Genomic DNA, 17,038 nt, shown 5'->3' with positions numbered 1-17,038 from the left:
CGCCATTAGTGGCCAATTCTAATTTTAGGTGAGTAACCATTAGCAGCTAATGCTAATACCATGTTTTCTAATTTGACGTGAATTAGCATCATCCGTTAATGCTAACTCTTTTCCCTTGCATTATAACAATGTGAGCAGCTAATGCTAAGAAGGCTTCTGTTATTAGCTAATGCTAATTTGATGCGAGTTTAGCATTATTGGGTAATGCTAACACTTTTCCCTTCTCTTTTAACAATGTTTGCAGCTAGTGCTAGGTAGGCTGATGCTAGCAGCTAATGCTAATTTGATGTAAATTAGCAATATATTAGTTAGGAGTTAATACTAAGTAGACTGCCATTAGTGGCTAATGCTAATTTTAGGTAAATAGGAATTGGCAGCTAATGCTAATACCATATTTTCTTGCTTTATAACAATGTGACCAGCTAATACTTAGTAGGTTGCCGTTATTAGCTAATACTAATTTGAGGTGAATTAGCATTATCCCCTTCTGCTAACAAAGTTTTTTCTTACTTTTTAACAATACGAGTAGCTAATGTGAACACCTTTTTTATTCAATTTTAACTTTTCCCCTGCGATGTGAAGAGTTAATGCTAAATAGGATACCATTAGTGGCTAATTTTAATTTTAGATGAAAAACCATTAAAAGCTGATGCTAATACCAAATTTTCTTGCTATATATCAATATAAGTAGCTAATGCTAGGTATGTAGCCATCATTAGCTAATGCTAATTTAGGTGAATTAGCATTATCCACTAATGCTAACAATGTTTTTGCCAACTCTTTTCCCTTGCATTATAACAATATGAGCAGCTAATGCTAAGAATGATGCCATTATTAGGTAATGCTAATTATTATGTGTGTTAGCATTATCCGCTGCTGCTAGCAATGTTTTATCTTACCTTTTAACAATATCAGCAGCTAATGCTAACATTAATTTCATTTCAGTTAAGCCTATTTAGCATTAATTAACTTTATTTAGCATTAAGAAGTTTATGCTAAATAGGCTACCATTAGCGGCTAATGCTAATTTTAGGTGAATAAGCATTAGCAACTAATGCTAATACCATATTCTCTTGATTTCTAACAATGTGAGCAGCTATTGCTAAGTAGGTTGCCGTTATTAGCTAATGCTAATTTATCCGCTAATGCTAACAATGTTTTTTCTTACATTTTAACAATGTGATGTGTGTTACTGTTAATAACTATTGCTAATTTGATGTGAATTAGCATTATCAAATAATGCTAACTACTTTCGCTTGCATTATAACAATGTGAGGAGCTAATGCTAAGAAGGCTGCTGTTATTAGGTAATGCTAATTTGATGTGAGTTTGTTAGCATTATCGGGTAATGCTAACACTTTTCCCTTCCCTTTTAATAATGTCAGCAGCTAGTGCTAAATAGGCTGATGTTAGCAACTAATGCTAATTTGATGTGAATTAGCATTGTATTAGTGAGGAGTTAATGTTAAGTAGACTGCCATAAGTCGCTAAAGCTAATTTTAGATAAATAGAAATTGGCAGCTAATGCTAATACCATATTTTCTTGCCTTATAACAATGTGACCAGCTAATGCTAAGCAGGTGCCGTTATTAGCTAAGACTAATTTGAGGTGAATTAGCATTATCCGTTTATGCATTGTGTGTATGTTCATACACACACTGTTACACACTGTTAAAGGAACAGTCCAACATTTTCACAAATACACTTCAATCCATACGTGGATCAAACTGCTGATGATTGGACTGATCCTAGATCAGTTCATCACTGTATTGAATGAAATACGACTGATTCAAACTGTGACCTTCATTATCTTTATATTCCTCTTCTGTTTAGGTGGAAAGGACACCTCCCTGCCTTTGCTGCCAGCTGGTTTTCTCCTCTTGGAAACACATTTAACATGGCTGACACTTTATTAGGTACACAGTGGCCACTGTCTCAGGTACAGTACACCTGTGACCTAATAAAGTGGCGGTCACTTGTTTATGAGCCATCTCCCTTCAGCTTTTTTAGCCGACCTGTTTACCTCCAACTTTTTATCAGCAGCAGCGAGCCACAGACCGAGTCCAACAGGAGCAACAATCCCACCACAACGTCTCCAGAAATGACCTCGTCTGGTTTCACTGAGTTATTTTATTTCCACACAGAACAGACTGGATGTTATCAGCACACAGAAATCACATGAACTTGTGCATTAAAACATGTTAGTGGATTATCCACCAATAAATGAGGAGATATTGGATGTGTTAACAGATGACAGATTAGGCCTGGGTCTGTGATACTGTTAGCAAACACAGAATATTAACCAGGAACAGCTCATTCATTTCCATCATTTAAGTTGGCTAATACGAACCACACCTCATCTCCTAATGCACTGAGCTTTCCTTATCTCTGACTCTGACTGCTGGCTCCATGGTGTTCCTCCGCCTGCTGAGAAGGTGCAAACAGCTGCCTTCTTTGCGTCACATACATCAGTCTGTCCACTGTCATTCTTTCCATGACTTTCCCTGGATGAGATGTTAGAGCTGTAGGCCTATAACCTGTGGTCTTAGTGGGGTCTTTCCCTGCTTTCACAGTTCTTTCCAGCTTTCTGATATATTCTATTATAGAAGAGCAGCAGAGCATCCTCTAACTGCTTCATCATGATGTAGCACACCTGATCCTTCCCAGGTGAAGTCATTTTTATGCATTTAAGAGCTGCTTTGAATTCAAACATCACAAACTGAACATTAGAGCTATCCTCCTCTCCAGGATCTTCCTGATTTAACATTTCAATATGATTCATTTTTATTCTCTCACATCTGCCGTCATCACTTCAATTATTCCCACTGTGGATTTGATCAAATTGTTTGCCCAGCATCTCTGCATTTTCCCATCCATACTACCTGTAGCTCATTAATACTATTAATACTGGAAACTGCTGTTGAAGCCTGATGGTGACACTTTCTGGTGAAGACGTTAATTGCAACAACAGGACTGGCTGGCTTATGATACACTGGACATTTCCATCAGTGCGTTTATGAAGCCACTGTAAGTAATAACAGGTTTATTACCTGTCAGGACCTTTGTGGTTATTAGTTTATTGCAGGCCTGTTAATGTGTGTTGAGAGGAGTTGTTGTTGAAGCTAACAGCATCATTATTATTTCAACTGTTTAATAGGTATTATGTAAACTACATTTATATTTCACTCATTGTGGGAGAATCAAAAGCGCTTTGTTTTCTCTGCTCACAGACAACACAGATACACGCATGTATATACAGCCCACGTCCAGCTCTGCAAGTACTCCTTCTGCTCCATTTCTATAGAGAATAAACAACTTAACAGAATCATTCTCCATTGTTTTCAACTCAACCAGCTGCATTTAATGAAGGAGTTTGACTTTACTTTACGAACACTGCTGTTGTTTCCTGTCTGCATTCATGTTCTTAACTGTACTCCACACATTCTGAATCGGTGTAGTTCTTCCTAAAGTACTGCAGTATTCCTGCCAGTACATCCTTTTAGTTTTCCTAACTGTTTCCTCACCTTTGATGCTCGTTGCTATTTTTTCCTCAATGCAAATTCATGCTAAGCTCCTCCATATCCATCCCTGTTTCTAAACCTGTAATAATTCCTTTAATGTGTCTTTGGCCTAATTATGAGTCTGTCCACATGTTTTCAGTTCCCCACTTGCTTTGGTTTCTTAGCTCTGATTCTCTGAAATTCATCCTTGAAATCATTTACTGGAATCTCTCCCTCTCACTCCCTCTATCCCCTGAATACCAGAGTATTCATCTCCTGGTTTATCATATGGCCTCTTTACATTTTCTCCAATCATCCCTGCTTCTAGAGTCTTGCCCCATCTGCAGGCAGTCCAAGAGAAACTGCCTCTGCCATTTTCTTCTTCTTAATCTTTGATTCTTCTCTTCACTTTCTCCATTGGGTCTTCTTAGACAAACTTTCCAGAAAGCAGCAACATTTTTTGTGCCCCATTTTTCAAATTGTGCATCTTACTTCAGCTTAATGTGTTTACTGATTTGTTTTTACACAGGTCATGTAAAAAAAGTGTCTGACATTCAAAAATCCTACCAGAGGCTCAACAAAGCTGAACTGAAAGACAGCAGGGCAATAAATCAGAGCAGCACAGAACTTAAGCACACGGTCCATAGAAGCTGGGCTCTACAGGTGTACCAGGACAAGCTTAGTGGTAAGTCCCCCAAAAAAGTTTCACTTATGCTGTTTCTGTGTAAATTACTGGTTTATTTGAACAATTTCATCAGCTGAACCATAAATACTCCAAAACAATTTCTTTGTGACTCAGTGTGATTTTGCATTTTGTAATATTAGCATGTCAAACTCTACATTCTCTACACAGATGAGAAATGAAGTGTATTTAATAATAAAAGTTATCTCTCAGAGACAAAGTTAGTGTCTCATTCAGGTCTGAATCTGTGTCGTCTCAGACACATGCAGTGCTCATATTTGCTGTTTTGTTTGTCACTCAGACCTCTTCCTGACAGGGGCAGCAATTTCATTTAAAGTCACATTCACTGATACAGGCTGCTGGAGCTCCAACCAGGAGGGTACACACATGATCCAGGGAAAAACTGAAACTTGAACATATATGTTCTCTTAGATACATATTAAGATGTTTTACTACTTTGATTTTGTAGTAAAACACAGGACCTTTGGGTTAGATATAAGGTGATTTGACAAATCATGTCTGTTGCAAATGAGTAAGCCATTTATCGACCTGACTCAGGTTTTAAATCATCATCAGAAAAGACTGAATCCTGACCTGAGAATTCCAAGTGTACACTTTGGACTTTCCACTGCAGAAAATAGAAGCTTCAGTCCTGAATCCTGCAGGTTGTTGTTACCCAGATCCAGCTCTGTCAGACTAGATGACTGGGAGCTCAGCACTGAGGACAGTGTTTCACAGCTTCTGTCTGACAGGTTACAGCCACTCAGTCTGAAAAAATGATGACAAGAAGACATGAAACACTTGTGTTAAAGTATATTCATGGTGCCATGAGGAGCTACTACATTTACAATATTTCAACACTGTTTCAGGACATGCTGGAATCCTTATTGCCTCATGTTACAAAAGTCAAATGTGGCAGTTTACTGTGACTTGGGTGGATTCATTAAAAGAAAAAACATACACACAATGTTATTTTTTTCCAAATGAAATTGATTAAATGACGTTAATTGGATGAAAAAAAAATCGATATTGCTTGATCGGACCTCAGCGTTTCCAGTTTGCAGTATTGACTCTTCATCCCAGCAGACAGAAGCTTCATGCCTGGATCCTGCAGGTTGTTGTTACCCAGATCCAACTCTGTCAGACGGGAGGATTGGGAGCTCAGGACTGAGGACAGAGCTTCACAGCTTCTGTCTGACAGGTTACAACCACTCAGTCTGAAATCAAGCAGGAAGGGAGACAAGATCAACAAAACAAATCAGAGCTTTATTGCTTTTTTTGTTGTTTTTAAGCAGAAATCAGTGAGGTGCTGGTAGATTCTGTTCTTTTGGTTTATTACCCAATAACACACACATACACTAATACTTGTGACCTTTGTAATAGTAGCATTTACAATGCAAAGCAACAGCGATCACAGATTGAAGGGGCCTGAATACTACAATGCAGTGATTTTTAAGATGACCTGTTCTTCCAATTTCCAACAACAGATTTCTCCAACCTTACAGTTAAAAATAATTCTTTATCTCTTACTGAATCTTGGTGCACCTCCCCCCAGTTTATTAAAATGAAGTGATACTGAAGTTGCTGTAAGTGATGTGTGATGCCACTGATTTCCTTTCTGATCCAATACAAAGAAAAATTCAGGCTGGTATCTGTGATACTGATGAAAACTATTCCTTCAGAATCAATACAAGACATCATAAGAAAATATGATGTTTTGTATAACATAAAAAGCCTGAATTTTAAAATATTCAATTAATAATCAAAAACAGATGTGACTGAAAATAATAAAACTGAGAAACATTTCATGGCCATTGCTACGGGCCATTCTATCCTTTTACAACCATTGCAAGAGCTTGGTTGGCATAGCCGGCAATAAGTTGGATAGTAATAAGTCCGGTGGGTGATGGGCTCCACCAGGGCTGCCCTTTGTCACTGATTCTGTTCATAATTTCTATGGACAGAATTTCTAGGCATAGCCAAGTGGCGGAAGGCTTTCACCTGGGGGGGTCTCAGAATCTCATCTCTGCTTTTCGCAGATGATGTGGTTCTGTTGGCTTCATCGGGTGATGGAACGGTTTGCAGCCAAGTGTGAGGCAGCGGGAATGAGGATCAGCACCTCCAAATCTGAGGCCATGGTCCTTAGGGTGGAGTGCCCACTCCGGGTCAGGGACAAGTTCCTGCCCCAAGTGGAGGAGTTTAAGTATCTCGGGGTCTTGTTCACGAGCGATGGGAGAAGGAGGCGGGAGAACAATAGGTGGATTGGTGCTGTGGCTGCAGTGATGCGGACCATGTACCGATCCATCGTGGTGAAGAGAGAGCTGAGCGTAAAAGCGAAGCTCTCAATTCACCCATCGATCTATGTCCCTACCCTCACCTATGGTGGCGAGCTGTGGGTAGTGACCGAAAGAACGAGATCATGGATACAAGCGACGGAAATGAGCTTCCTCTGAAGGGTGGCTGGCCTCTCCCTTAGAGATAGGGAGAGGAGTTCAGCCATCCAGAAAGGCCATTGAAAGGAGTCAGTTGAGGTGGTTTGGGCATCTGACAAGGATGCCTCCAGGGCAAGGTGTTCTGGGCATGTCCCATCGGGAGGAGCACCCAGGGCAGACCCAGGACACGCTGGAGAGATTATATCTCTCGGCTGGCCTGGGAACGCCTTGGTGTTCCCCCGGACAAGCTGGAGGAGGTGGCTGGGGAGAGGGAGGTCTGGGCTTCTCTGCTTGGGCTGCTGCCCCTATGACCCGGCCCTGGATAAGCGGAAGAAAATGGATGGATGGATGGTGTTATTTTCTCTCTCTTTCCTATATTAAATATTTTGAATTGTATTTTTGTTGCTTAAAGCCAACAGCTGCTGTTTTACTCCCAGTACACTGTGTATTTTTTAAATAGCTAGTCTATAGTCAACTTTAAATGCTCTACAATTTGAACAAATGGGATTTGTAGTTTTAAAGATGCAGTGAATTCCCATCATTTAAACATAGACAGAAAACTCCGGAACCTGGATTTAAGTCACTTTACAAAGTTTAGCAACCGTGCTATACAACACTGCCAGCTACATATTTCCTCCCTCTATACAGGGATAGTACCTGCCTGCAGCACTACTCTGTGTTAAGATTTACTTTTATTTGTGTTGGAAGAGGTTTTCACCCCTGCCACAATTCTCACAACTAGCATCTTGGCAGTTTGTGGAGCTGAAATATCTTCACACATGACTCGCTTAAGATCATCACCTGAGTGAATGAGCACACGTCAGCTGTGAAGCATTTTTACAGCTGTATTTCACACATTACTGTGACAGGTGGAAGAAGTAGTTCCTACTAATCATTTAGACAATCCCAACAATGCAGTTACTTCCAACTGTGTTCCTGTTAATAATAAACAAAAAAATACCCCAAATTACTAAAATGTTAATATTTTAATAAATTCTAGAATAGAAATAATATATATCAATAAATAACAATCAACACACCACACCCCTGATTCAGGTGAACCAGCCCAAGGCTACATACCGAAAGGAACGACAAAAGAACCAAATTCTCAAAAATCCAAACAAAGAAATATTAGCACACATGTGATTCTGCACATGGGTCCATCCTACCAACCAACCTCAGATCTCCACGCATGATCACATCAATGCACATACATTTGCAGACATACAGATTTTAATGTTCTGTTTTTAGAGTTTAACTAGAGTGTTTAATGTGGGTTCATAGATCAAAACATTTTAAGCTCCTTAAGTGTTTGAAGGCTGAATCAAAAGTTCATTCAAGTTACAATATTGTGGTCAAAAGTTCTCCTTTTTTCTTTTATACTATACAACTACGTAGGCTCATAGTTTTAGGACATGGATCTGTCATGGAAGAAATCTATGACCACTTTTAATCAACATTTTAAAGCTAAAGGTATGATCACATATTTACTTACAGAGCTTTGTTGGAGGCTTTGACCACTGGCAGCAGCCTCAGAAGAGCCTCCTCTGAAGCAGAGTATTTCTTCAGGTCAAACACATCCAGATCTTTTTCTGATGACAGTAAGATGAAGACCAGAGCTGACCACTGAGCAGGAGACAGTTCATCTGTGGAGAGACTTCCTGATCTCAGGGACTGTTGGATCTCCTCCACTAGAGAACGATCATTCAGTTCATTCAGACAGTGAAACAGATTGATGCTTTTCTCTGCAGACAGATTCTCACTGAGCTTCTCCTTGATGTACTGGACTGTTTCCTGATTGGTCAGTGAGCTACTTCCTGTCTGTGTCAGCAGACCTCGTAGGAGAGTCTGATTGGTCTCCATTGAAAGACCCAGGAGGAAGCGGAGGAACAAGTCAAGGTGGCCATTTGGACTCTGTAAGGACTTGTCCACAGCACTCTGGTAAAGATTTATTTTTTCTGGAAATGGTTTAAACCACAGCATAAACTGGAAAGGCCACCAAGAGCCTCTTGTTTGTTGTTCTTCCAGCAGATTGAGTCCAGAGTTGATGAAGGTCAGATGGACATGAAGAGCAGCCAGAAACTCCTGAACACTCAGATGGATGAAGCAGAACACCTTGTCCTGGTACAGTCCGCTCTCCTCTTTAAAGATCTGTGTGAACACTCCTGAGTACACTGAGGCTGCTCTGATATCGATGCCACACTCTGTCAGGTCTGATTCATAGAAGATCAGGTTTCCTTTCTGCAGCTGATCAAAAGCCAGTTTTCCCAGAGACTCAATCATCTTCCTGCTCTCTGGACTCCAGTGTGGATCTGTCTCAGCTCCTCCATCATACTTGACCTTCTTCACTTTGGCCTGAACCACCATGAAGTGGATGTACATCTCAGTCAGGGTCTTGGGCAGCTGTCCTCCCTCTCTGGTTTCCAGCACATCCTCCAGAACTGTAGCAGTGATCCAGCAGAAGACTGGGATGTGGCACATGATGTGGAGGCTTCGTGATGTCTTGATGTGGGAGATGATCCTGCTGGCCTGCTCCTCATCTCCTCATCTCTTCCTGAAGTACTCCTCCTTCTGTGGGTCAGTGAACCCTCTGACCTCTGTCACCATGCCAACACAGTCAGGAGGGATCTGATTGGCTGCTGCAGGTCGTGTGGTTATCCAGAGGCGAGCAGAGGGAAGCAGTTTCCCCCTGATGAGGTTTATCAGCAGCACATCCACTGAGGTGGACTTTCTAGAGTCAGTTAGGATTGCAGTTTTGTGGAAGTCCAGAGGAAGTCGACACTCATCCAGACCATCAAAGATGAACACAACCTGGAAGTCTTCAAAGCTGCAGATTCCTGCTTCTTTGGTTTCAGTAAAGAAGTGATGAACAAGTCCCACCAAGCTGAACTTTTCCTCTTTCAGCACATTCAGCTCTCTGAAAGTGAATGGAAACATGAACTGGATGTCCTGGTTGGCTTTGTCTTCAGCCCAGTCCAGGCTGTATTTCTGTGTTAAGACTGTTTTCCCAATGCCAGCCACTCCCTTTGTCAGCACTGTTCTGATTGGTTCATCTCTTCCAGGTGAGGCTTTAAAGATGTCTTCTTGTCTGATTGTAGTTTCTGGTCTGTCTGGTTTCCTGGATGCTGTTTCAATCTGTCTGACCTCATGTTCATCATTGACCTCTGCAGTCCCTCCCTCTGTGATGTAGAGCTCTGTGTAGATCTGATTCAGAAGGGTTGGGTTTCCTGCTTTAGCGATGCCCTCAAACACACACTGGAACTTCTTCTTCAGAGCAGGTTTAAGGTTACGGTGACAAACAGCAGCTTGAAGTTCTGAATGAGAAGAAATATGAAAAACATAATTTGAAAGTGGAAATAAAGACTTAATTCCAAAAAGAATGAATCTTTAAACCATGTTGCTTCCATCTTGGAAAATGTTCATTCATCCAGCAGCTTAAATCCTTTTTGAAATCCTCTTACGGTCAGCCAGCTCCTCCTGATTCATTCTCCTCAGGAAGTCCACTGTGATCTTCACAAAGGCCTCTCTGCTGCTGCTCGTCTGACTCTCTAAGCATTCTGGGTAATCTGGACTCAGAACCTTCTGGATCTTCTTCAGCTCGTTCTTCACAAAAGTGATGATGTTGTCCTCCAGCAGCTGGAACAGAATATTTATGAATGAGCCAATCAGACTGAAATCATGGAGCCAAACATCAGATCCATGTTGGACACACAGACAATCCACTGGTCTACAAAGAGCAGCATGGAGATGACTGTGAACAGAACAGATGTAACAGTAGTTGTTGTACATGTACAGACCATAAATATGGAGCCCAGCTGTGTTTGATGCTGCTGGGCAGACTGACCACTGGGAACCTCTGAGCTCTGCTGGTCCACTCTGTGGAGGAACCATGAAGAATTAGTTCAAACACAGGATAAAGATCCAGGAGTTTCTGCTCAAATAACTTCATTTGAATCAACTTTGTCAAGTTTTAAACCCTCAGATTGTGAAAATATGGGTCATTTTTAGTAAGTTTATGGACGTCCTTTCAGTGGTGATGTCAGGGATGATTTTGAAGAAGCTCATTAAAATGACCCATCAGCAGATCACTGCTCCAAAACCAGAACATGATCCGAGGTCTCCCTCCACCACCAGAACACCAGCTTTACTAACGTGGTAGATCAGTGTAGTACAGATCAATAACTGATGAGTCATTTTATCAAAATCACTGAGTGCTTCACATCTGACCCTCTGATGTTTCTGTAGACATTTTGCATATTTAATGAATGTCTGACAGTTTTACATTCATTCTACGAATACAGTGGAAATGTTGTGTTATAGTCTCCATGTTTTTTCCAGCATCATAAATTCTTAAGTTCAGAAAATTAGATTCTTTTTTCACAGCTGAAAAACAACAACATTTATTCTCTATTGAAATCTGCATCGTCCACTCCAAAGGTCACAATCTGAAGGTAACATCTGGTTTTGTTCCCTGTGATTAAATCTGAGCATCAGTATGGTGGGATTTATCCACTACATCCACACCACTGTGGTTCAGTGTTGTCCTGATGGAGTCTCATTAACAGCAGCCAGTATGATCCAGGCTTTAGCTGCTGGGTCTCTGTGTGACCTCTCAGACTGTTTAACAGATCAGACACAAAGAGAATCAGAGCAGCTCTGTTCTTTAAAGACAAACATGAACCCACTCAGGTCACACTTTCCCCACAGATATGAGCATCACTGTCCTCAAACAGCAAATGACCAAGTCTAACATTTGGATCTTTTCTCTTTCATTGTTTTCTTTTTAATGAATCTTTGTAACAATCTGAGGATGTTTCAGGTCATATTTATCCAGGAAACACAAACATGTAAAGGAGTCATCACAGCTCTCTGACCTCGTTGGTCCAGGTTCACCACTGAAGTCTGGATTTTGACCTTTGGACCGGTCACTCCTCACAGACGGACAGCTGGACCCTGCAGACTGTGACCTCTGACCTCTGCAGACACAAACATGATTGAAGCAGCTGTGATCTCACAGCCTGCAGATAATGCAGCTGTTTCCTGTCAGTAACAGTCCTCTTAGATTAGAGTTCAGCTTTTTACAGGAAAACTGGACAAAACTGATTTTTGTTACAAATTCATTTTCATTTCCTCTCAGCTCACAAACACAGTCAGACAATCAACCAGAATCAACACTGATTATAATGTCAGTGCAGAATTATTTCTGTAACTCAGTGAGTTCAGCTCTCTGACCTCGTTGGTCCAGGTTCAGCACTGAGGGCTGGAGGTTGATCTTTGGACCGGTCACTCCTCACAGACGGACAGCTGGACCCTGCAGACTCTGCTCTGTCCTCCTCTTCCTCCATCATCATCTTCAGTCAGTCTGAGAGGTAAACCACAAACGCTCAGTGAGTTCACATTAACAGGAGTAACTGAGTTACAGTCGCTGACCTCTGACCTGTCATGTGACCTAGAAAGGTCAATATGTCTGTAGGTTCAGTCATCCAGGTCATGTGATCTAAGGAGCTTGGAAAGAAAAGAGAGACTTCGAGTTTCTTGAAGACGTTTCATCTGAGAAGCTTCTTCAGTTCTAAAACCAAACGGTGGAGAGTCCCAGATATTTAAACCTGAGAGGGAAAGAAAGCATGTCGCTGACCAGCTATTGATCCTGTTATTTCAAGGAGGAAACTGAGTCTTTTCACCAGGAGCACAAACATCAGCTCCAGCAATGATCCACTGATGTGTTTTTATTCCATGTATGAATGTTGTTATTGACAGAGATGACGTTTGTGTGTCAGTGATGCAGTGACCGTTGTTGTTACCTGTACAGGCTGGTTAGACTCTATGAAACAGATCATACAGATGTCTGCATGTTAGAAGAGACTATTAAAGGTCATGAATGAGACAAAGGCAGGGAGGCGTCCTTTACAGCTAAACAGCAGAGTGAGAGAACAGCCAGCACCTCTACATTTATCACATTATACAGCACATGTATGATACTGACAGGGATGATAAGAATTTAGTGATTCTGATTCCATCATTGATATTACTTATTGATTCTCAGTAGCTCTGCTTTGACAGTCACCACCATCACTGAGCAGCATATCAAAGACATTTGTGCACATTAACTGCATGTTGTGGGTCAAATGTTTGTGCATGTTGGAGGCATTTCCTCTTTGTTGTGATCAGTGTTGGGTCATTACTCAAAAAAGTTATTATTACACATATTACACAGAACAATTATTAAAAGTAATGGAGTACGTTACTTCATTACTCCTCATAACAGTACTTTCATGTTACTGTGTAAAATGAGCTGAAACACTGTCTCATAATCACCATAATCTAAAGCTGAGGTACAGCCCCACACACCAACACAGATCCTGATGAGGTCACGTGATCTTTCTCTGAGTGTTTATGAACACAAATCAAAGATGAAACAGCACAAAGACACTTCAAAGTGATTCTACTGTAGAAACATGAACAGGTAGAAACCTGCAGCCTGACTGCTCATCACTTTGTTACCTGTTCAGGTTCAGCAGCAGCAGCTCACTTTATCACGGTGCTGGTCTGGGGTCAGTGTTTACTCAGCTTTAACGTCACTCTGGGTTCTTGGTTAGCTTAGCGTTAGCTTAGTGTTAGCATGCTGTGTGGCTAGCTTAGCATCAGAGCTCTGCAGGTGTCTTGTGTGTAAATATTAATCACAGTGACAGTAAAGGAGGTAAAGGGCTGTGACGTCATCACGTACGCTGCGTCCTCTGTGGGCTCTGAGTGAACTCAAAGTACAAACTACAAGTACACAAACACGAACGTAGCTCAGAGTGGCGGACACACTCGGCCTCGTTGGTCCAGCTGTGAGTCCGTTACCGTGAACTATGGAGCGGCAGATTTGTGCTGAACTAAGCTGCACACAGCTGATGTTAGCCAGGAAACATTACACACTGACTTTAATGGAGAGACCGGAAATACAAACACACACAGTTTGTTGTGTGAAGAAATCAAACATGAGCTGAACAAACAGTAAAGTTCCTAAAGACAAACTGTTAAAGGAGGAAACAAAGCAAACTTACAGTTTCTTCACACACCAACAACAAGCTCCACTCCACGAAGTTCGAGAAGTGAAAGTAAACTTTCGCCAGGAAGGAAACACCCAAAGAGACGTTTGAGGACAATCAGGAGCATTGGACACTGTGTGCTGCGTTCAGGTGCACCTCGGAAACTCTAAACCTCTGGCAGGCTGTGATTTATTTCTGCTGGTTTTCCAGTTTGAAACACAAACGTGTCATCACTTTGTCAGTCTTCCTGCAGCGTTTAAATATTTCAACGCTTAACTGATGTTTCTTCAAAGCTCATTTCAACCTGTTGAAGTCATGAATGAAAGCGCAGACTGAGAGTGGATCACATGATGTTTAAGGTGTGTCATGTGACATGCTCAGTATTGTCACACATGTCTAGATTGTCCCTGATATCATAACTGCTCAAACACTGATGATTATATTTGAAGAATTATTACTGATGGCAGCAAAGTTTGAATGGAGCTCTCTGTCTGTGCTGATTTGTCGCCCTCTGGAGGTCAAAGCACAAACTGCATGATGTCACTGTAACCACCACAGTGACAGGAAGTGTTTTTATGACTGAAACACTGAAATGATGCTAACGGCTGTCGTTAGGCTCACTGACAGCAGTGCTGATGTGTTCATGTCAAACACTGGCTCAGGTCACACTCTTCTCCAATGTGAGGCCGCCCTCAGACCCACAGGAGCTCTGACCTTTGACCTCCTGACCCTAACCATTTTTTCTCGTTGCATCTTTAAATGCAAATCCATCCAAACTGTAGCCGAGCAAAAGAAGCTGGAAGTTGTTCTAATGAAAAATGTTGTCTAAGGAGCTTGGAAAGAAAAGCGTCTGCACTTCTTTAAGTTGCTTGAAGACGTTTCACCTCTCATCCGAGAAGCTTATTCAGTTCGAAGGTCAAATGGTGGAGAGCCCCAGATTTTAAGCCATATGGGAGTGTCACCAAAGAGGGACATGGACGCCTTAACACCCACTCACATCCTGGGCCATTTGATCACAGGAAATCACATGATAGGGTGGGGCTAGATCTCACAGTGGGTTCACCCAAAACCTTGGCTGACCCACACCCGTTCTCACACCGTGGCTCGTGTGATTAGGTAGAGGATCAACAGGGGCTCCATGTCCCTGAATTTAAACACACCTGCTGACTTCATGTGTTCTGCTCTGACAGCTGCCATGTGTCACAGTGTGGATAATAAAGCCATCAAACTGCACTCAGCTCCAATAACACCATCAGTGTTTGATGTCCAGAGGATTCATGAGCTTTAACCACGATAGAAGCAGGAAGTTAAGATGAAGATGCACCAGGTTGTGACTGAAGGACAGAGCTGAAACATACAAATGTGAACAGATTCAAGATTCAAAGATTCAAGATTCAAAGCGTTTATTGTCATATGTACAGAATTCAATTCAATTCAATTTTATTTATATAGCGCCAAATCACAACAAAAGTCGCCTCAAGGCGCTTCATAGATACAGAGAAAAATCCAACAATCATATGACCCCCTATGAGCAAGCACTTTGGCGACAGTGGGAAGGAAAAACTCCCTTTTAACAGGAAGAAACCTCCGGCAGAACCAGGCTCAGGGAGGGGCGGGGCCATCTGCTGTGATTGGTTGGGGTGAGAGAAGGAAGACAGGATAAAGACATGCTGTGGAAGAGAGACAGAGGTTAATAACAGATATGATTCAATGCAGAGAAGTCTGTTAACACATAGTGAGTGAGAAAGGTGACTGGAAAGGAAAAACTCAATGCATCATGGGAATCCCCGGCAGCCTACGTCTATTGCAGCATAACTAAGGGAGGATTCAGGGTCACCTGGTCCAGCCCTAACTATATGCTTTAGCAAAAAGGAAAGTTTTAAGCCTAATCTTAAAAGTAGAGATAGTGTCTGTCTCCTGAATCCAAACTGGAAGCTGGTTCCACAGAAGAGGGGCCTGAAAACTGAAGGCTCTGCCTCCCATTCTACTTTTAAATACTCTAGGAACAACAAGTAGGCCTGCAGAGCGAGAGCGAAGTGCTCTAATAGGGTGATATGGTACTACAAGGTCATTAAGATAAGATGGGGCCTGATTATTTAAGACCTTGTATGTGAGGAGCAGGATTTTGAATTCAATTCTGGATTTAACAGGAAGCCAATGAAGGGAAGCCAAAACAGGAGAAATATGCTCTCTCTTTCTAGTCCCTGTCAGTACTCTTGCTGCAGCATTTTGGATTAACTGAAGGCTTTTTTTAAGTGAGTTTTTTGGACATCCTGATAATAATGAATTGCAGTAGTCCAGCCTGGAAGTAATAAATGCATGAACTAGTTTTTCAGCGTCACTCTGAGACAGGATATTTCTAATTTTAGAGATGTTGCACAAATGGAAGAACGCAGTCTTACATATTTGTTTAATATGTGCGTTGAAGGACATATCCTGGTCAAAAATGACTCCAAGGTTCCTCACAGTGTTACTGGAGGCCAAGGTAATGCCATCCAGAGTAAGAATCTGGTTAGATACCAAATTTCTAAGCTTTTCAGCGCCGAGTACAATGACCTCAGTTTTATCTGAGTTAAGAAGCAGAAAGTTAGTGGCCATCCAGGTCTTTATGTCTTTAAGGCATTCCTGCAGTTTAACTAATTGGTGTGTGTTATCTGGCTTCATGGACAGATAGAGCTGGGTGTCATCTGCATAGCAGTGAAAATGTATGCTATGTCTTCTAATGATGCTGCCTAGGGGAAGCATGTATAATGTAAACAGAATTGGTCCTAGCACTGAACCCTGTGGAACTCCATAATTAACCTCAGTGTGTGAAGAGGACTCTCCATTTACATGCACAAATTGGAGTCTATTAGATAGATATGATACAGACCACTGCAGTGCAATACCTGTAATACCTACAGCATGTTCTAATCGCTCTAATAGAATATTATGGTCAACAGTATCGAACGCTGCACTGAGGTCAAGAAGGACAAGCACAGAGATGAGTCCACTGTCAGAGGCCATAAGAAGATCATTTGTAACCTTCACTTAAGCTGTTTCTGTGCTGTGATGAACTCTGAAACCTGACTGAAAAGATACTGTCTGTCACAACTTCCTCCCACATTTCCGGTTTACGCGCATCAAAATTGCATATTTTGACACGCGATGAATTCGTGTTGGACACGTGTCGATGTGCGAATTTGCACGCGTGAAGTTAGGGGCGTCTGGCGCATTTTGATCGCGTCTATCGCATTCGGTGTGAACAAACCGTAAAATACCACAGCTCTAAGATGGATGCTGATTAGAAGCAGATGGCAGAGCGATCAAGTGCAGGTGAGGCCACAGCTGTGCGGAGGAGCTTCCGGGTGGAAGGCCATCCAAGCCACACCCTCCCCGGAAGCGCGAACTCGC

At 41.8% G+C, this 17,038-nt stretch overlaps 2 protein-coding genes across 2 annotated transcripts in view; both read right to left on the bottom strand.

Annotated features, from left to right (window-relative positions):
* The window catches only part of LOC148102131 (uncharacterized), a 16,477-nt gene extending 7,481 nt beyond the window's left edge, over nucleotides 1-8,996 (bottom strand). Inside the window, exons 1-3 of the mRNA XM_087842700.1 lie at nucleotides 8,110-8,996; nucleotides 5,226-5,399; nucleotides 4,777-4,950 (exon numbers count right to left, since the gene is read on the bottom strand). Of these exons, the coding sequence (XP_087698826.1) occupies nucleotides 4,777-4,950; nucleotides 5,226-5,399; nucleotides 8,110-8,996 (1,235 nt within the window). The remainder of the gene's footprint in view (nucleotides 1-4,776; nucleotides 4,951-5,225; nucleotides 5,400-8,109) is intronic.
* Nucleotides 8,997-10,049: 1,053 nt separating this feature from the next.
* On the bottom strand, nucleotides 10,050-13,730 carry LOC102783959 (uncharacterized). The gene is made up of 4 exons (XM_087842698.1): nucleotides 13,661-13,730; nucleotides 11,847-11,976; nucleotides 10,412-10,490; nucleotides 10,050-10,250 (listed from the first exon to the last, which is right to left on the bottom strand). Exons 2-4 carry the CDS (start codon nucleotides 11,963-11,965, stop codon nucleotides 10,050-10,052), a joined length of 399 nt encoding a protein of 132 aa, XP_087698824.1. The 5' UTR covers nucleotides 11,966-11,976; nucleotides 13,661-13,730.
* Between the last annotated feature and the right edge of the window lie 3,308 nt (nucleotides 13,731-17,038).

Source organism: Neolamprologus brichardi, chromosome 7 (assembly GCF_056152115.1).
Source record: "Neolamprologus brichardi isolate AB-2024 chromosome 7, ASM5615211v1, whole genome shotgun sequence".
Lineage (NCBI taxonomy): Eukaryota > Metazoa > Chordata > Actinopteri > Cichliformes > Cichlidae > Neolamprologus > Neolamprologus brichardi.
Note: the sequence above shows the minus strand (reverse complement) of the source record. Positions and strands in the feature narration are given on the sequence as shown.

Excerpts from the sequence above, each read along its gene's own strand:
- LOC102783959 (XM_087842698.1), bottom strand. The coding sequence starts at position 11,965 with ATGATGATGGAGGAAGAGGAGGACAGAGCAGAGTCTGCAGGGTCCAGC. Across the intron at positions 10,491-11,846 it reads GCTGAACCTGGACCAACGAG|AGTGGACCAGCAGAGCTCAG; the intron begins GTCAGAGAGCTG and ends GTTCCTCCACAG. Across the intron at positions 10,251-10,411 it reads AGCTGGGCTCCATATTTATG|CTGCTGGAGGACAACATCAT; the intron begins GTCTGTACATGT and ends ATTCTGTTCCAG.